General features: G+C 36.3%; 1 protein-coding gene across 2 annotated transcripts in view; it reads left to right on the top strand.

Moving 5' to 3' along the window:
- The window catches only part of cutlet (chromosome transmission fidelity protein 18 homolog), a 107,515-nt gene that overhangs the window by 45,447 nt on the left and 40,488 nt on the right, over positions 1-21,580 (top strand). For both annotated transcript variants that reach the window (XM_081760534.1, XM_081760533.1), the window contains exons 10-12: positions 5,904-6,055; positions 11,735-11,931; positions 20,218-20,466. In XM_081760534.1, the coding sequence (XP_081616660.1) occupies positions 5,904-6,055; positions 11,735-11,931; positions 20,218-20,466 (598 nt within the window). The remainder of the gene's footprint in view (positions 1-5,903; positions 6,056-11,734; positions 11,932-20,217; positions 20,467-21,580) is intronic.

Genomic DNA, 21,580 nt, shown 5'->3' with positions numbered 1-21,580 from the left:
TATGTATCCGCAAGTTCGTTGGCCGGCTAACTAAAAAAAAAATGTATGCAAACAATTAGAGCTCTTAAGATTGAATTTAACCTATAATTAGTGCTTGAACTTTTCAGGTAAACAATATCCGCCCGATAACCATTGCGTTTGGTTTATTCGATCCTTAGACCTGATAAAACCGTTTGACCCGTGTTTCGCCTGTTTGGACCGTTTGACCCGATAGACTCGTTATGAGTTCCTATGTAATAATTAGAATAATTTGTGTTACGATAATAAAGTGAAACAACACTATTTACAATAATGACTGACTAAACTTGTTTTCATAAAAATGGGGTTATCAGGCCAACCCTATTCATACGGTACAATAGGGCAAACCCGATTCATACGGGTAAAAATAAAATATCGGTCCAACGGGCGGTCTAGGATCGATTCTATTTTCCGAGCATTACCGAAAATGCACAGTAGCCCGAAACGGCTCGGACGTAAAAACTATATTATTATTATTATTATTATTATTATTATTATATTAAAAGGAGAGAAAATTACTTGTCGAATGACCTGTATTTATTCTATTCCTATTTTAAATGGTTATTCTTGTTTTATTTATCTGCTTATTGGTTTGCAACACTCAGAAAGAATAGTTCGAGACTTCATTGTTTACCCTGGCGACGGGGAGAGCGGCTAAGCTTTTGTAATACTGGCAACATCCAACTGGTTGACAAACCGCACGTGGCCGCTAAAAACCATATGACAGTTTTACTGCTGATTAGACAAGTTGGTTTAGCTTTGAAAACCATTATAAAACTTAAAAGATTTCATTTCATTTCGTAGGGGATGCTAGGGATATCTTAATCCTATAGTGTTTTTATTTATTTCAGGCTTTAAGCCATATGTGTATCAAGTTTGGTTAAAATTTTTTCAGGCATTCCAGAGTTATGCTGGAGCATACACCCGTACTCACAGCAAGAAAGTAAGCTTATACTCTATTTTTAAAAAAATAAATAAATAAAAGTAGAGCGTTAGACGGCTTTGCAGATAGTGGATGCCGATTCTTTTTTTTTTTTCGTAAGCCTAATCACATATGCTAGTATCGCCCTATAAGGGACAATTTTCGTACCGAATCATGGAAATTCAGGGAAACCAATACCAGAATTTCAATGTAAACCCTGATTAACCAATGTTTCTATGAGTTCTCTTGTGACTACATAAGAGTTTGTTTTTAGTGCTTGAGAATTCGGCTTCGACATTCGGGGAGTGTAAATTTTTCCTTAAAGTTTATAATCTTATAATATAGTGTACTTAAACGTCACCGGAAGTGTCACTATTCAAATCAGTGACCACAGAAACTATAGATTCGGTCATCATTTTGTATTATTTTTACATCATCTCCTTTCCCCAAGGGTGGTCCTGGGGGGGCCATGCCCCCTTGCTCAAAATCTTGCGCCCCCCTAGCGGCCCCCACACAGAGTGATACTGATATAGGTCGACAAACGGTGAGTTAATAGTAGCCGCAAGTTAAACTCTACCGAAAGATATCTCGATAACAAAGTTACCAACTGCAGAATATCGTATGTTGCAATAGTCTGCGTTCCGAGCAAAAATCTTCAGGCTCCTGTTTGTTTGTAGTACAGCAAGATCTAATTTATCTAAATCTGTAAGATGCATGCATTGACCTCAGCATCTGAACATTCCTTTTAACCTCTGTTCCTTATCTGGTTGTCTTCGTTTTCGACACCCCCCCCCCAAAAAAAAAAAAGTCTGCATTCTGATTTGCTTCAATGTTGAAAGTCATACTAAAATAAGAGATGCTTTCTTACAAATAGCATGCACTGTAGTAAAACTTTACACTCGTGTTGGACGAAAGAAGTCTTCGTACACTAAGTAATTAATTTCCATCGATTATGGCGACATAGAACAAATGCATAGCATCCATTAAATAATTTGGTATTATTATTATTATTATTATTATTATTATTATTATTATTATTATTATTATTATTATTATTATTAAATAATATCGAGAGGTCTTGTTTAATATACAGTAAAAGAAGAGAGCAGAAGTTTTTATTATTTCTCTCATTCTCTCTGCTGTTCGTATCCCAATAGTTCGAGAAAATTAAGATACTGAATACTACCAACACCTACTATTTGCTACTGGTACTGGTTCTCCTTCTGGTGTTGTCTCTATTACGTCTAATTTCCTAACGCTCTTGGCCATGGCAACTAAGTAGAAACCTTCTGCTGCGATGTTAATAAGCGATACTAGCGATCTCCAAGGAAAACGGAGTCAGCGTTTGTGGACCTACTAAAGCCTGGGGAAATGAGGCTAACAAAAATCAGTGATTCTTTATAAATAAATCTTTCAGAAGTATTTTCTTTTAAACTATTTTAGCTGTAGCTTAATCCCAAAACTGCTACTACTAGAGAAATTCCGAAATTTATCACAGAGCCAGTGCTACAATCTCCTGATTACTAACCATCAAGTAAGATAACGAGATGATACAACTTGGTCGCGGCAGTAATGCTGTTATGTGTAAAAGTGTAGTTACTCCCATGACCAGGTTGTATCATCCTGTTATCTGATGTTTGTGGGACTGGTCTACAAATATTCCATTCAGTAAGTTCAGTCAGTGAATACCAATTTTTATCACAGATTTATATTAATTTTGCGTCAAAATGTGCATTTCTGAGAAAATTAAGCATTAAGCATTTCTGAGAAAATTACATTGTAGGAATTATGCAGAACAGTAAATCAGTGGTGACATGGATTTTCAACAGGATATACTAATTAATGCCCCTCCTTCAAATCTAATCTCAAAACTTACAATATTAATTAAGCAGCGGCTACAGGATAGTAGCATTATTTCAACTACATTTAAATTTATTTTAAGGCTTTGAAACATCTGAGACCCAGAGGATAGAAATAAGGGAAATTAGTAAATAGGGCCACCGAGGAAGAATCTTGGTAATCTCCTCAGTTGAAATATTTATCCACGAGGGATCAATCACACCATCTTCCGAATCTTAAGCTGATGTTCCACCGCTGAGCTTTGGCCATTCGGGCCATTTGGCCATTTGGCCATTGTGGATGTGAAGTGTTTGTGTATTTGAATTCACGTCAAATTCTAAAAAGTAGTGAAGATAGACAAAAGAAAGGAAGAAAAGGACCACGTATACTTCTTTTGCTGTAAGGAGTCCCGATTTAAATGTCAGTTCTAACACTGTTTGATATTAGGGAAAGAAAAACATATTTCCTCTTTTTGCTTCAAAGAGTGCTCACTTCATCATTTTAATAACGTAAAAGCACATTCATTACTCAGTTTTAGAGCTCAAGGGTAAAAGTAACCAAAAGTAATTGAACTACGGCCAGATCAAAACAAGATCCTGGAACCGGGGCAGTTGCCCGGGCGCCAGGAAACTAATATGTGTGTTTATTGGTGTGGATGTAGATGAAAGGGGTACTAATCGCAAAATTTGCCCTGGGCACCAAATGTCTAGTTTCGTCACTGATTAGGCTACCATTTTTTAGAACGTGGAATTTTGACATTTTCCTGAAATATTAAGAATACATGATAATTATTGGCAATTTACTTTAGAGTGAAATTTAAGCTTCAAGAGCAAGGCTTATAATTTAAAGTGGGGTGGAACGGCAAATCACTGTCCTGTTAGAGTTCAATTCCTGTTTCTGTGCGACGTTTGTCTCGTAAGCACTTTTGTCCTCGTACGTCACATTTTACTTTATTATTATTATTATTATTATTATTATTATTATTATTATTATTATTATCAATACAGTTTATCTACCAAACAACTATTTATATTATTATGCGGTATTAAACCAAATCTGGAACTTGTGATATTTATTTACTTCCATCATTCCATCCGGGAAATAAATGTCATCTATACGAGATGGAATGTTTTCGGGTAAAATTTAATATGACTGCTGCCATGCTGTAACTTTGAGCTTCGCCTTATTATAAGTAGATGCAGACATGTCGGAAGGTTTGATTCTTGCAGATTCACTAGTTCAAACGTTGTCGAAAATGTGGTCTGGAGAATATGACTCTCAACGAACAATATTCGAACAAATTTATCAAGAATATTTGTGGATATACATACAAAATGGTCCTGAAATTCCAGAGCTGGAAACAGATAGGCTATAGGGGTTCCTCGTGGAAACGAATTATACATTCCCCATCGAAATATCACAAATTCATTTTGGATTAATCTCTTCCTTCATTGGAGGCAGAAAACACATTTTCTAAAGATAATATACTAAGAGACATTTTTCTGCCTACTGTTGATAAAGCAATCACTGAAACGGAAAACGCTTTGGATCGTGCAGCAAAATCATTAGCTCAATCACCACTCTACATCCAAATGGTGAAAACTTATTATGGAGCATATGGCCCAGTATTATGAAAGTGATCTGGAAATATTTAAATGTAAACTCAAAATCCTCCCAAACACAATTAAGTTGTATGAAGACGAGAGAAAACCAAAGTTGATTCCTTGGTGAATTTCGTTGATTTTTTTTTTCTACAAAAACGCACTCCTAGAAACCAACTAGATCTCTGCGACTATATCAGTTTCTAGTGCTACATGTGAAAGGCCATTCTCATGTTTGAAAAGATTAAAGATATAAAGGCAATTCAATGACTGATGATAGGTTGAAAAACTTAGGATTACTTTATATTGAAGAAAATTGCTAAATCGTTAGATCTTGAAGAAGTTGTTGATAAGTTTGCTGCTGCCCACAAGAATAGAAAGATCCTCTTTTAAGTAGAGGCATGAACCTCGAAGTTATTTTCTTGACCTGTAAAAGTGTATTTCTCTGCTTCCACTTAAGTCTATCAGCCACACACATTTTAAATGCAGCGATTAAATTACTACTTACTTATATTGGAAATCAATTGTATTAATGTATGCTAGTTGTTTGAAGTAGTAAATTCATACATTTCCACCGTAAAAGAGTAAAATCATGAACAACAAAGATGAAAACATTCACCTTGAAAACACACACACTTATATATATATATATATATATATATATATATATATGAAAAAATCATTCATTGGAGATGGCCCCCTCAAAATTTTCTTGGGCCCTTCATTGCCCCCCCCCCCTGAGAAAAATTCTAGTTACGCTACTGTGTCCCAGGAAGGTTTGCATCCATTGTGGTCTGAAATTGGCCTTAAGCGGATTGGGGGTGTCACTATTTTGTCTCAGCGATCCCTAAAACTATAATTCAATATTAATGTTGGTCATCTTGGATATTTTTACATTTCATCCCTCAGTGGAGTGGGTGCTAGGAATATCTTACTACTACAGCTGTTTTTCTTTCTTTCTTTCAGGCTTTAAGTTATATGTGTACCAGGTTTGGTTGAAATTGTTTTAGGCGTTCCAGAGATATGCTAAGACATACATACATTTTTATATGCAGTGTCAGTGTTAAATAACACATATATGCTTGTATTCTATTTTAAAAAATAAAAAGCAGAGCGTTAGACGGCTATAGGAGTGGTGGAGACCGATTAAAACTGATTTTTTTTAATTTTTATTTTGTAAGCCTAACCACAGATGGTAGTGTCGCCTGTAAAGGAAAACTTTCTTACTGAATCATGGATATTCAGAGAAATCAATACCTGAATTTCAACATGAATCCTGGTTAATTAATGTCTCTATGAGCTCTCTTGTTACTAAACAACTAAGAGTTTATTTTTAATCCTGGAGAATCCGGCTTCGACATTCCGGAAAAGTTCATGTGTAAATTCCCCCTTAAAGATTACAATCTCATAATAGTGTACTTTTTAGATTTACATCAATAGTAAAGTACAATTTGTTTTTCAGTAAGAATACTTCCAAATTAAATAATAATAATAATGGCTATAAATTGCTTTTATTGTTGTAGGATACAATGTGGTAGAAGTGAATGCCAGTGATGATCGAAGCCCTGAAGTTTTCAAAACCCAACTTGAAGCTGCAACGCAGATGAGGTCTGTAATGGGAAAGGAACGGCGACCGAACTGTTTAGTGTTGGATGAAATTGATGGTGCCCCTGCTGTAAGTTTAATTTTCTTTCTTTCTTCTGTTTTCAGATCTACAGAGTGACTAAACGATTTATATACGATCGATGTAAATGTGGCAGTGCAAACAACAAAATATTGCGACTAGTACAGTGTATTCCTTCGTAAAATAAGAAATGAAGGCTATTTAACCCTTCTAATTTTGATTTTTTAAAGGTAAATTGTAGACCTTCAGTCAAGCAGCCACAGCATCATCTCAATTTATCCTAAGATCATGGTTCGTACTTCATTGTTTTCAGAATATAACAGCCTTTCAAACGATACCATTCACTTTTCCCTATCGTGTCCTTGAGCCGGGAAATTTTGAGAGAAATTAGGATTTTTTTCTTCTTATTTATTTATTTATTTATTTATTTTTCAAATTTTGAGCTCCTTGGACCCCTCCCCCCTGTGTTAATACACATATCTCAAAATCAACTGAAAAATAGGAAGGGGTGTAATAAATGTGTGTACAAATTTTCAAGCTTCTATCTTGAATAGTAAATATTTACCAATGAACCGTACAATGCCCCAGATTAGTCAAAAAGACCCAGATGTAATATAAAAATTTCCTGAGACATCCGTATTTATCCTAGGGTCATGGTTCATACGTCATTCTCTTCAGAACAGAACAGACGTTTAAACAGTACCATTCATATGTCTCCATCGTGTATCTGAGGGAGAAAATCGCGAAAAGAGGATTTTTTTGTTAAAAAATATCCTTTTTTTCAGCTCTTTGCTCCTCTTGACTCTGTTTTAATGCAGAGATCTGTAAAATATCTGAAAAATGCTAAGGAGTGCACTGAATATATGTGCAATATTTCAATCTTCTACGTTCAAAAGTAAGCCCGCCAAAAATAATAAAAATATGCCTAAAAAAATTCCTTTGTTTCAAGTTATGGCACGTCATCACACCCTATGTCTTGACACAGAAGGGCGTGAAACCATACGTAACGCGTTCTACAATGCTTCCATGCTTAAAAAAAAAAAAAAAAAAAAAAAAAAAAAAAAAAGTAGAAAGCTTTATTGGTACTTTTATAATGGAATAATGAAAACACTACCCATGTGCCTAAAAATAGGCACCAAAACTTAGGTAGAGGGTTAGTGTAACATTTGAGTATTTTTCAAGGGAAGTACATACATTGGACGGAATAACAAAAACGCATTGTAAAAGTTAACTTAGACTGCTCCTGAACGAAGTGAGACCATGTCTGACATGCAAAATGGCATCAATATGGTGTAAAATGGAAGCAAAGAGATCCTTGAGTGTACTGAGATGGATTCGGGCCCATTTCTCCTATCAACATCCTTGAATTTCTTCGGTGAATATGGTGGCAGAAAAAGACTACTGTATTGTTGTTATGATGAGGTCCAAGAGAACAACTTGCTGAACTGGCAACATTGCTCTTCAATCGAACGTAGGGCACCTTACCAGTGTGAAACCCAAATGACTGATACGATTCTAAAAATGCCATAGTTTTAGAGTGCAGAGCACTTATTTCTTACAATTTTTCTCTCTTTGTATTTTTTCGTATTTTTACTCAATAGGAGTTTCTCTATGGCTCCGGACTTTTGATACATTCTGCATAGTACTGAATGAGAGTATGGAGTAAAGAAAATTGATAGATTCCTTCCGTTTCCTATATAGTGTAGAGTTATTCCTACAATATCTGAACAATAACTTCTTACCCTAATTGATGCAGTTTTTTTCTAACCACCTTGAGAATATTTATCTCAAGACTGACGTAACAAGAGTGTGTAATATCTCCACTTCAAGAGCTCCCGCCCTATGGATTGGCCATTCGTGTAATTCGTATTTGTTCCACCACATTGTTCCTCAACAACTATCTGAAGACCAGCACCCTAACTGGAGATATTTCTCAACCCTGTCAGCTAACAATTCAGTCGTGCGTTAGAACCCCACCGAAAACTCTATATACAATAAAATTCACTTTTCTGACTATCCCATCTTGTATTGCCTACAGAAACTAATAAATGTCGCTTATCATATATTCTCCACCTCATCAGAAACTGAAAAGACTTTCCCGACTCGCCCTAAAATCGTGTGCTGAAGACTCTCAAACCTGTACAGCCTTATTAATAGAATCGATTCTTTGACAGGCCCCACAAGTATACTAAAGAAATGCCAAGAACTCAAATATAAAACTTGTGCTGTATCCGATCTGAGTTTCGAGCTCCTCCGTGGCTAAGCAGTTAGCGCACGCGCCTTTGGCGTGGGAGACCCGGGTTCGATTCCCGGCGGGAGCTCATGTGGTTCGGATTCCACGTTAATCAGTAGGTCCACGTCTCATATAGCCTCGTTGCTGAACGTGACGTTAAACTCAAAATCAACTCAACTCAACCGATCTGAGTTTCACCTTTCAGCATCCTATCACGAAGGCAACACACACATGCTCCACTATTCCGGTCGCTCCGATTCTTTCAACCTCATTTACGTCATTAAATGGACTGCATTATCCAGCAGTATCCTTTCTATTATTTCGACAATCACTGAAACCCTTGCAACACCCTAATTTTGTATTTATCCGTTTAACATCATATTCCATCTCAGCTGTACATTTGAGCACACTTTCGCGTAAGTTTTGTCAAAAATCTTCCCTCAAGACTTTTCCTACAGTTACTAGACTGTGCTTTGGGTACATAGTTTAGAAGATAGCCGGACGACGACGGCTACTACTACTACTACTACTACTACTACTACTACTACTACTACTACTACTACTACTACTACTACTACTACTACTACTACAGCTGCTGCTGCTGCTGCTACTACTACTACTACTACTACTAGTACTACTACTACTACTGCTGCTACTACTACTACTACTACAGCTGCTGCTGCTACTACTACTACTATTACTACTACTACTACTACTACTACTACTACTACTACTACTACAGCTGCTGCTGCTACTACTACTACTACTACTACTACTACTACTTCTTCTTCTTCTTCTTCTTCTTCTTCTTCATTCACCACTTCTGAGTTTGTGTGCAAACAAACCTGTTGCCTCAACTTTTGTAACTGTAACTATTTCGTGTGTCCACGTCTGTTAGTTGCTTAAACCTGCTTATGGACTAGCAGAATTAGAGAATAAATATCAGTTACCCTTTGTGTATTCAGAGCGTTAAAAACGTATGTATGAAACCACCTTGATGCTGTATTCACACTTGAATACTTATTCTTTGTTTCTATAATTAACCAGTATTCGTACTTGATTTTAACATTGACTTACCTTCTTTCTTTTCTTTTCTTTTCTTTTTTTTTTTTGTTCGTTGTATTTTAATTTAATAGTCGCAGTAATTGAGTTTTATTTCACTACTTTTCTCCATATACTTTTCTTCATCAATTATTCATATGTCTACGTCCATAGGGTGACGCCGTGGTTCAGTCGTAGAGAGCTTATCTCTGATGCGTGGGGTCCCTGGTTCGATTCCCATCCAAGTAAGTTTGTGGTGGACAGCATCGTACTCGTGGGTTTTCTTGGGGTACTTCCGTTTCCTCCCACTTTCTCATTCCACCACTTCTTGCATCATCATTATATATATATAAACTTAAAATTTTCTTCCATTGTCATTCACTTGGAAAATAATAGCTATGATATAAGTCTTAAAATATTATTAACATTCACTCTTGAGCAATTATTTCCAAGAAAAAAATAACTAATACTTCTGCAGTAAATAAAAATTCTCTTAACACATCCAAACAACACAAAATCTGCGAATAGTTTCGAGGCACTCCTCATCTCGTCCTTAGAGCATCTAAAGAAAATTTCTTGTTACATGAAAGACACGATGTACGCATTTCTTTTTTTTGCTTTGTTTCGGTAAAATAATTAAAATAGATTAAACTTGGTAAATATTGAGTACATCAAGATAAAGGAAGACGTTTTGATCTATATTTAATTGAGCTATATGAGGATTCAAATATAAACTATTATTGTCGGTAGTATAGAGAATTGTATGAATTTAGATGTATCTTTCATAAAGCTAATAGAAAAGAAATCAATACAACCTACACAATTTAGGTTAATGTCATTTTACAATAGTAGTATGAAATGCAAATATGAAACTTATGAAACTTGAGATTAAATAAAAAGAAAAGTTCTGCCAGCGGAAGACCTTCGCATTCTTGAAACTTCTTGTTTTAACAAAACAATATTAAACAGAGGTAACAGTTACAGAATGAAGGATGCTGATTCCTGATAACTAAATGCCATTATGCTCGTTCCAAATCTCTAGGTCCTTCTGACGTGTTTTAGACCCTAGCCAGATGAGCAAAGACCGAATGATCGACTGAGCAAGACAAGACCTTTAGTATGTGTCGAAGACAGTTTATATACTCATCGGGTTTTGATTTTCACCTGTTTGTGTTCATATTTTCATGCAGGGCTCATAGCGAGTCACTTTTTTTTTTTTAACTAAAAGTTACTTTTTTTTTTCAAGTTTGTCACTAAAAGTTACTTTTTTTTTCAAAATTGTCACTAAAAATTACTTTATTGGGAGGTAGAGTGACTTTTTCGTATGATTTATGTTTTGCATTGACAATTTTTTAAGAAAAATATTATAAAAATAAATGGAAAAAGGCAGAAACTTGTTACTCATTACTCTTCTGAAAGCTTCAGTACTTGCTGCCACATGTGAAACAGTCAGCTTTATTCTCACTTCAGCTTTTATTCTTTCTAAAGCACAGTGGATGGTTAGTGGGTGCTTAAGCTCTCAAGGTGGGGTTGAGAACCCTTCTGTGTCTATTCTTTCTTCTATCATAATAGTCTTTTAGTTTTCTTTCATAATAGTTAACGCTCCGCTCAACGTTGTGTGTGTGTTTGTGTGGTTCATCATGTTCGTATTCTGTTATGCGTCTTGTATGTTCTTCTTAAGAGTAGGTGATGAATTTGAATATTTCATAGCTTTGAGAACTCTCAATGCTAAGTTAAATATAATGTCTGGGATGAAGAAGTTCGGAAATAGGCCAGAAGTGTTTCTACGTACTCAGAAGCTTCTTACATCTACTAAGTCTGCTTACCGTAACTACAAAGCATACATAGAAAACCTAAGAAAGGAGGAAGCTCAAAAAGAAGAGAAAAAAATTAAACAAAACAACAAACAAAAAGAGAGGTGATGGAGAAATTGACAAAGGAAAAAAGGAGCATGATGAGTTTTTGGTCACATGTTGGTCACTATTTCGTGTGTTTATGGTCACTTTTTGGTCACTATTTCGTTTGCTTTTGGTTACTTTCAACTTTTTACAAGGGACCAGACCACTATGAGCCCTGTTCATGTTTTATTTCCGTACTTTCACTCTTGTTTATTTGTTTTGTGGCTTTCTACGAAACGAGTTTGGTGTTTTTCTTTTCAGATAAAAATAATACATTTACAACAAAAATATAAAATTTAATGTAATGTTTTATTTACATCACAGCTTGTCGATCTTGTAGAATACAAGTGGTGGGATAAGTTTGTAGTTCAACGGTAAGATTTCCTTCTCTTTCTAATTTATGGGTAATGTAAAGTCCTTGATATGTATTCCTAAGTAAAATCACAAATACTAAACTCCATAATACTTTTTTTTTGGATGCTTTAGCATGTAAGAAGTTTTATTAACATCAGTTAGTAACTAAAAGAAGTAACTAAATGTTAAAATATCTGGTTACAGCCGTCAATCGAACTGCTGGTGAAATTTATAACAGGGAAGAGCACCGGTAAAGGAAGGGGAAAGAAGAAAGGAGAAGAAGGCCCAAGAATTCTTAAGAGACCAATCATTTGTATTTGTAATGATGTCTATGTACCTGCGCTACGACCCTTGAGACAGATGGCGTTTATCGTGCATTTCCCACCTACAGCGTCTGCCAGGTAAGCACAAATAAATTATATTTTTAACACAGATAAAGTCTGGCACATGTTTGTTAACACGAGGGATGATCAGAAAGTAATGTTACAAAGCCTGCAGTGAAACGTGTATATATTCATACAACCAATTCAGCCAACATACAGTACATACATTAGGTTTTAAGAATTTTTCGACATAGTGTCCATACTAGTTGAGGCATTTGTCGCATCGTGAAATGAGTTTAAAGATTCCCTCCTGGTACAAATCCTGTCCTTGGGTGTTCAGCCACTTTACCTCCTCGTCTGATGCGAAACGACGGCTTCTGGATACTCCTTCAAGTACGAGAACAGGTGAAAGTTGGTTGGAGCGAGGTCCGGGCTGTAGGGAGGGTGGTTAATATGTCCCAGCGAAACTGCTTCAACAGCGTAGTGGTCTTCTGGGCTATATACGGACGCGCGTATGCTAACGAGACATTACAGTCACTCCGTAAACCTCTACCAGCTGCCGGTGAGTTTCAACCGCGGTTACATATTTCGCTCACAGAAATTGAATACCTGAACGGACTTCTTCGCGAGACCAGTTTTCCAAATGAGTCGCTATTTGTGTTTACCTACAACTAGTACCGTATGTGATGGGTGACTGAAACTTTGCATAGTTGCCAACGACATGTATTAAATTACCGGACACTCCTCATTCCTCTGTAATACACGAAACTCCAGAAATATCGGCCTTGTAACCTTAGTTTTCGATTTTTCCTCGTAGTAAGGACTACTAACCTTTTATTTTTGGTTTTGGAGTTTCTGTTGTGATGATTTCTTTCTTGGTATTATTTCAGCTACCAGTTCTGTTGTTATCATGTGTCAGACACTGAAGGTCACTGGCATCTGATTTTTTCATGTTATTCACCTTTTTCAAGAAAACACTTAATATCAAAGTCACTACTATTTTGTTTGTGGGTAGTAAGCTACATTCATTAGCTCAAAACTTGAAGATTGAAATTATATATAAATAAAACAATATAAGACTGTCATTTATACATATTTACAATTTAAAATCCTCCATATTGTAAAGTTCTGCTTATGCATGTCAAAGGTAGAACAAATTATACTCGAGATTCGTTTTCTCACATTATTATTATTATTATTATTATTATTATTATTATTATTATTATTATTATTATTATTATTATTATTATTATTATTATTATTATTACGTATTCTGCCTTTCGGCAGGTCCTGGGACTAATGAGGATTTCTTTTTCAATTTGAGATTTGGACTTGTAAATGTTTCTCCCACTTTCCTCCATCTTCAGCTTCCTCTTTTAACTCCCAATATTTTCTCCTATCTTTCTAATCATCGATTAGCTGTGTTCTTCTTCTTTCTATTCCTCGCTTCCCTTCCATCTTTCCTTCTATGGAAGTATGAAAAATATAATTTCTTCGCAAGATAGCCTTTCTACGAAGGATGGTGGCTAGAAGTGTCCTCTTCTCCTCTATCCGTTTTAAAACATCTTCGTTTGTTGTTCTGTCTGTCCATTTTATCTTCTCCGTCTTCCTCCAACACCACATTTCAAAGCTCTCCAAATATTTCTTCTCTAACTTCCGTAATGTGCAAGTCTCTGAACCATACAGTCCAATGCTCCATATATAGCACTTGACCAACTTATTGTAAGTCCAATATTGAGCCTGCTAGTTAAAAATGATCTTCTCTTGTTGAATGCTTCTTTAGTTATGGTAATTCTTGACCTGATCTCTTTGGTGCAGTAAGCATCTCTCGTTAAAATACTTCTCAGATACTTGAAATTGTCAACCTCTTCAAGTTCTCTTTGTTCTACTCTAATCCGTAAGGGCGTGTTTCCACGGGATGTGCTCCTGACTTTCGACTTTTCGATGTTAATTTCTCCCACTTCGAAATTTTATTACAAAATCTTCCTGTTCTAAACAGTATGATACAGTATCACTATAAAGAAAAAAAAAATCCTTTAATAACTGGGTAGGAAGGTGTCCCAAGGCCTAAACAGTCTAGGAAAGAATCCCTACAGAGTTCAAAGTGAACTAACTGGAGTGGATGTAGGATCCTCAATGCTCCGTGCAAGCAGAAAAGGGTTAGAAAGCCACAAAACTCTAGGCAAGCTGGGTGGCTGAGGTTAGAATTCTCACAGAGTTCCGAGCAAACTAAGTGGGTAGAATAGGAGGTCTAGAGCTCCAAACAAGCTAAAGGCTTCGGGTTAGATAGCTCTCAAAGCTCCAAGCAAGCTTAGAGAGTGGAGTTGACCAGTCGTAGACTGATTCTAGATATAGTGGCCCTCTTGGTTTTATTGGTGCCCCAGTGTGGCAGTGGCCCTAATGGCCCTTCTTCGTCACATGACTAATGGTATTGCTGTTATTCCTGTCGCCTGACGTAGTAGTACGTAGTTTGTAGTAGGACGCACCTGGTGCTGTTTATAAATACAAGGAAGTTTTGAACGTTTGTAAACAGATGCATGTTAGGGATATTATGATGTATGTAAGGATGAACGTTGCCAAGTCTTCATTTCATTTCACGTGCGTGTGTGTGTGTGTGTGAGTGTGAGTGTGAGTGAGAAATTTGACAACTCAAGTGAAGTGAAATAAAATAAAAACTTGGCAGCGTTCATGCTTTTATTATACTGTGCAGGATTTCAAATTGTAAATAGTGTGTAAATATCTGAGTCTTATAACTGTCATCTACAAAATTTAAACTAGTGTGTGTAGGTCAAACGTTTTCATGAGGGGATCAAAGAAAAAAAAGAAAAATTCAGGCAAAACAATATAATTTATTAAAAACAACTGGCACAGTTCGCAAAATTCTTGTAATATAATGCCATATCAATGATAGAAGTTTCTCATAATCTGGTTTGAACTGGGATGCACTGCTTCTTAGAAGTAAAGTTAAATGCTGATCTGTCAGTTGTTTCAAATACATTTCTTTCGAAGTAACCGTATTTTTCTTTTCATTTATCTATTTATTTATTGAGCAAATTCTCAGATACAGCATAACTTTGCCATTTTACACAGAAAAATATTAAACAGGAAAAACAATAATAACAACAACAACGGTGTCAACAAATAGCAAAAGTAATATTATTTCGTCAAAACTCGTTTAATTGTTCTTTCAAACACCGGGTAGATCGAAAAAATGTCCACATCAGTTGATAAATGATTATAACATTGCTATGTTCTGAAAAAAAAAAAAAAAAAAAAAAAAAAAAAAACTGTATAGTTGCCAACCTAGGACGAACAAAATGGTATTTCGGGTTATGCGGGGAGGGATACGTAAGGATAGTTTCTGAAGTAACGTTTCCAATCTTAAATTCCTATTAACTATTTTGTGAAGAAATTTCAGGTCAGAGTTATTTCTGCGTACTCCCGGAGTTTGGATATTAAGATATCGCAAGAGTTCTTCCTTAGGTAATACTCGAAGTTCAAGATGACGAAAGTGTACTATAGAGATAAAGAAGTTGAGAATGGAATCAAGTCTCGAGAGATGTGTAGGTGCTGCCGTGGCCATATGGGAGAGCAGTATTCGGTCTTAGACGCTATTAGAGTTTTTAAAAAAAGTTGATGATGACACAGTACATAGTTCATTCAATCGGTAAAGAAGCCCCAACATGCACATTGAATTGTTAAGTATTGAGATGTGATCAGAGAATGTGAGTTTAAAATAAAAGATGACACCGAGATCATTATGACTGGCAGAATTTTAATAGGGGAATCGTTGATATGATATGTGGAGGGAATGGGAAACTTTTTCAGAGTAATGGAAGTTTTCCTGAAGGGTAATAGTGTCATGGAGACACGATATTTCTCTATATAATCGTTAGCAAAATGTAGAAGGCCACTAGGATGAGCTGATAAGTGTGAGCAGAGGTCATCCATATACAGATCAAATAGCAGGGGCACGAGTACACTCCCCTGAGGTACCCCTGAGATCACGGGATAGGGTTAGAAGTCGCCTCTGGAATAACAACACTGTTTACGGTTCTTCAAGTAACTGGTGATCAAAGAGAGAAATTTGCCATGTATATTAAACATATTGGAAAGCTTGTGGAGAAGATGAATGTAACCAACAGAATCAAAGGCCTTGAAAAGATCAAAGTAGATAACATCTAATTGAGTATTGTTATTCATACATTTAACTGCAGAGGAAAGAAGAGTATTTAAGTTTGTGAGACTTGAACTTTTCGGTAGAAAGGTATGCTGGGAAATGTGAATGTAAGGCGAGGTAAATTTAAGTAGCCTGTCCTTGATTATTTTCCTGTAAATAATTGATATTACAGAAAGAAGAAATATTGACCTATAAGAGGATACATGATCTTCAAGGTTTGATTTATATATTGGGGTCACGTGAGCTAGTTTCCAATTGGTGGGATAATACCCTTCCTTGAAACATCTATTGAATAAAATGGATAGAGGGACCGAAATACTAAAGCAGTTTTGTTGAGAAGAGATAACCAATGTTGGCGGATCCGAGTGATCTATGTGGAGATAGTGATTGCAGGAGAGCCTGAATTTCGTCCGGGGTGTTAGAGAGGTTGGATAAGGTGTTAGAACAGATGGGGCGGAGAAGCAGAAGATGGGTTGTAGGGGGAAGGAAAGTAAATGTTTTGCAGAAGTCATCATTTATCAAATTAGAAATGTCACGAGACGGATAGAACCATTCAGCGTCCCGCGGACCGTAGTTTGCCTATCACTGGTGTAGGTGATCACGAATAATTGAAAGAGTGACTTTTATAGCAGTGTTTTCTTGGAAAAGGACAGAGGTGAATAACATATAAAAATCTTGAGATGCTAATGTTCTTCTATGTCTGATAGGTGATGATGACAACAAAACTGGTTGTTGATACAATACTAGTCCAGGAATAATTATAATAGGAAACCAAGGGTATAAAGAAATGTTAATTGTTGTAAATTTAAATAAGTAGATTATTCTTCATGCACGAGAATAATAACAGTAAATGAAGATAACACTTAGTTTTCTGTCGTATGATTGTACTCAGTATACTAATGGAAAGTGGACATTCGGTCTGGAATCCAATCCGAGAGCACTCTCTCGAGCTTGTGTTTCCGTGGTTAGAAATAAATTTGTTCATTTATGTTACCATTAAATAATTTTCTTATTGTCGGTTAATCAGGGAAAGTTACAAGCTACAAATTTGTGAAAAGCCAGGTAAAATGAATTCAGGAACCGTGGAAATTAATTCAATTTATTGAGGTAAAGAGAATCGAAAATATTATATAACATAGTCAGTTAAACATCATTGAAAGATATAACACCAATGAAAAGAAATTGTAATTTCTAGAGCTTAATGTAAATAATTCCGAAAATAAGCTAAATCTGTAATCTCTTACCAAAGTACGAAGTTTGGGGGTGGGGCACGGTGGCTCAGTGGTAGATCACTTATCTCTCGTGCGTAGAATCCTAGTTCGATCCCCGTCCAAATAACCTTGTGGTGGACAACATTGTGTCCGTTGATTTTCTCGTACTTTCGTATCCTCTCACTTTTTCATTCCACCAATTTTCCACCACCATTCATTTGCCTTAACCATTGTCACCCTTAGCCTAAATGGCATAATCGCGGGACGTTAAACTGAAAGATTTCATTTTCAAACTACAAAGTCCGCGATATTATTACTAGTATTTTTATTACAAAATTTATATCCATTCCAAACAGTATAGATTTACTATATGCCCCTGCATGTGCCTTTCTTCTTAAGTCGAAGCTAACAAACACACACACACACACACCCACACATATACACACACGCGCGCCCGCGTACGTTTTCTTTGCAATAATTACAGAATTCAGTTGGAATAGTTTCTGAATGTAGTTATGTACTTAATACTAAATGAAATTTATATTAAGATTTTTTAAATACCTGTAATATAACATATAAACAAAGTAGAATAGATGAATAAAGTATCTTGAGTGTTATCTAACTATAAAGGTAATCAAGAAAGTTCTGTCGCTGTTTCACCCACCATCTTCGACCATCGACATGTCACCTAAGACGTACCTGGAAGATCAAAAATAGTCCCCGTCAGCATCGACGACCTTCTGCCAAAGTTCTGGAAGGCCATGGATTCCATCGCGGTAGAGCTTGATGGGCCGTGAAGCGAATGTGAAGAAACGTATAGTTGTGTGTACTTTTGACGTAATTTGTTAAATTTAATTTCATTATTTTATCTGATTATGTTCTATCTACAACTGAATTTAACAGAATCATTGAACTCGTGAAGTACATTCGCAGATAGTTTGAATAACCATGTATTTCATTATTGTGATTACCAAAACTGCTAATAAACAAGACTAGTTCCCCTTCCTGCTTTCGTGCATTCCCTTCCGCCTAGCCTGATGTTTCCTAGTTCACTGATCTCAAGACTCATCGTATTTTGTTGAATAAAACTACCGAGGACACGTACAGAGGGGTATTCACCATGAAGTTTGGATAGGTGCAGGATCGTGAAAAGAAGCACAACGCACTATTGAAGATCTACCAACTCCATATCTTTGTAATATCATTCTGTGGGTTCATCACCGCAGATCCTTTATGATAAAACACCTGATTAGTGAAGTAGAAATAAAGGAGTATATCATTGAAAATTCATCACAGAAGAGAACTCAACGCCCCTAGCAGCTCGACAGGGTTAGGTTTCTGTTGTCAGCTGGCTCTAGTATTTCCAGATTCCTCCAGAGAGATCCATTCATCGATTCAGATGACGAGGACGACACCAGTCTAATTGGAATAATTCAGGCTAGTGCTCTTCCTTTGCTTTACAATTTAAACCTCTTTCTTTCTTTCTTTCTTTTTCTTTTTTTTAACCTATTTCTTAACTAGTCACTTTTATAGGATTGAAACATTTAAATTTCATTTAAATTCAAACATATCCTTTGCAGTAAAGTACCGTGTTGGGCATCAGTTTTCATCCCTACGTTTTACATCCCTTTTATAAGTATTTAGAGATAATATTCCGAGCTACTAACTGATTGTCCCACACACACGACACACGAAGAAGGTATTAAGTGCATTTAGCACTTCTACTAGGGATTTGAACTGGTGTTATCTAAGATGATTGTCCAAGGAATGGAACAGATGATAATCGGACGGTGTAATGTCTAGGAAGTATGCCGGGGGAATGTTTCCTATCCAAGGCGTAGAATGATGCCAGGTGATCATAGCCACGTGGATCTTAGCGTTATCCTGTATTAGGAGGACCCCTTTGCGATTCTCAAGTGCTGGCTCCAGAGTTTTGAGTTTTTCTTAAACACGATTCAACTGCTGACAGTACACAGTTGCATTGATGTTCTAACCAGCTGGTAACAGTTCCCGATGCACGATGCCGCGAGCAGTTCATCAAACACACAGGAGGGCCTTCTGGTTTCGTGTTGGTTTAGTGCTGGTTTCGGCTGTTTTGGAACTGGTTCATGGGATGCTAACCAATGATGACGGTGCCGTGGAACTTCGTACAGGACCCACTTCTCATCACATGTCAACACCCTGTCCAGAAATGGCTCCTTCCTCAGTCGAGACGCAAAGAAGCACAGGTGTCTACTCGCGTTGCCTTCTGGCCCGGAGTCAAATCACGTGGGACCCATCGACCCAACTTGTAGTGCTTCCCAAGTTGATTGCCGCAATTGCTACTTGAAGATCTTAATTTTGCACATGTGTTGTCTTCCGGCACGCGTTGCGTCTTCGAGTGTTTCGTCACCGTCCTTGTTAAACCACCACTGCACAGTTCGCATAGTCACGATACTCTCACCAAAGGCCTGGCATATCTTCCGCCCCGCTGCAGCGGCGTTTGACTCCAGTTTGAACTCATACAGCATACACGCCCTTATGACGCTCTGTGGAGGTCTCATGTTCGCTCTGTCCTTACGCAAGTTCACGGTGTAACTGAACTGCTACAACCAAGTAGTATGTTGAATATACCCACACCAACAATTTGCCATCGCGTTATCTCCATTCGCATTCAACTCACGGTGTGAGGGCAGATTGAACACAGACCTCCACGAAAAGCGACAGAACTTTCTTGGTTATATTTGCTCATCATAGTACTTTTCTTTACGCCAAACTACAGAGAATTACGTAAAGGTAGTATAATTGACGTAAATCATCACTTCCATAATGTGATACAATAAGATAAGCAAAATTCTTCATTTTCTTTGTTAAGTACTTTATATGGGTAAGTTGTGCAGGACTTCTGCCCTTTATGTTAATGAATTAAGTATCCCTTGTGACTTATTTTGAGTAAACTATTAAAGTTTTTTTTTTTTCCTCTTTGATTTTCAGATTAGCCCAAAGATTGTTGGAGATTTGTAGAAAACAACGAATGCGAACTGATATGGGTGCTCTTCTTGCATTATGTGAGAAAACTGGTAATGACATTAGATCCTGTCTATCTGCGCTTCACTTCTTTAAAATGCAAGGGAAAGAGCTTAGGTTGCGAGATATTCAGAAGACAAATATTGGACAAAAAGATATGCAAAAGACCCTTTTCCGTGTGTGGCAGGATATATTTCAAATTCCAAGGATTAAGAGGTAAAAATACTTTATGAAAAAGTTGGCACAGTTAATGTCAAAAGACAAGCTTTGTGTAATTTATTTTTCTTTATTTTCTATTCACTGCATAGTATTTCTACCTAACTGACAAAATTTGTAGATAACATCCAGTTGAAACAAGTAGAGCGAGCGTCTATCATTTGACTCATCATGTCTTTGAGTCTGTTTGTCTCGCAAGTTCCATAAAATTTTTCACATTTTAATAGATCTTTTAGTGAAGGCTTAGAATATGTCTATTATTCAGTTTTTGTAAACTGGGGTGACTTAGAAAATCTGAGGCTGTTTGGAAAACTAATTTTTTTTTTTTTTTTTTTTTTTTTTTTACGTGGTATAATGAGAGAAATAGGACATATGTCATTTTCTACCAGACCAATGAAAAATAGGCACCTAAAAGAAGCAACGTGGATGGTCATAAGTGCTGCTATAAAAATTCTTACAGCAATTTAAACTTAAAAGTGATTTTCGCCTGGTTGTGCTAAATATCATTGATTTCAGAAGTTTTCTAATGAGACGAATTAGTTTTGCATTTTCACTTCCTTTCTGGGACAGTCTGTAGCCATTTTTCTTTCTTTTTTTCTACTAAAAATGATGATATTAATCATGGGATGGACAACGATGACGTTATTGAAGTTTTGCGTGAACATACCTACAACCGCAGAGAACAAATTGTTTTTCCAGCAAAGACTACAGCAAAGAATTTCAATATGTGAACTACCAGTAAGGCCTAGCTTGGCGTTTATTTGTTGTCCTTACTGTACTTTGTTACATTATTATTATTATTATTATTATTATTATTATTATTATTATTATTATTATTATTATTGTACCATTTGATATTTTTGCAAAGAGTTAACGTAAATGTACACTTGTAAAAATTGTACCAGGTAATTTTGTAAACCAATGTAAGGCAATTAGTGATCTGATTCGTACATAAAGTTCATAAAATTATGTAGGACATATTTTAGTGTGCTAAGGTAGTCTGAAGAGTTTATGCGTGTATTGGCATTTGCCAAAATTTCCCTTGCATTAGTTAAAAAAAACTACCACGTTTATAAAAGCATATTGAAAAAAAAAAAAAAAATACTCGTTCTGT

This window comes from Thermobia domestica, chromosome 5, assembly GCF_964235325.1.
Source record: "Thermobia domestica chromosome 5, izTheDome1.hap1.1, whole genome shotgun sequence".
NCBI lineage: Eukaryota > Metazoa > Arthropoda > Insecta > Zygentoma > Lepismatidae > Thermobia > Thermobia domestica.
The sequence above is the reverse complement of the archived record's forward strand: the minus strand, read 5'-3'. Positions and strand labels throughout refer to the sequence as shown.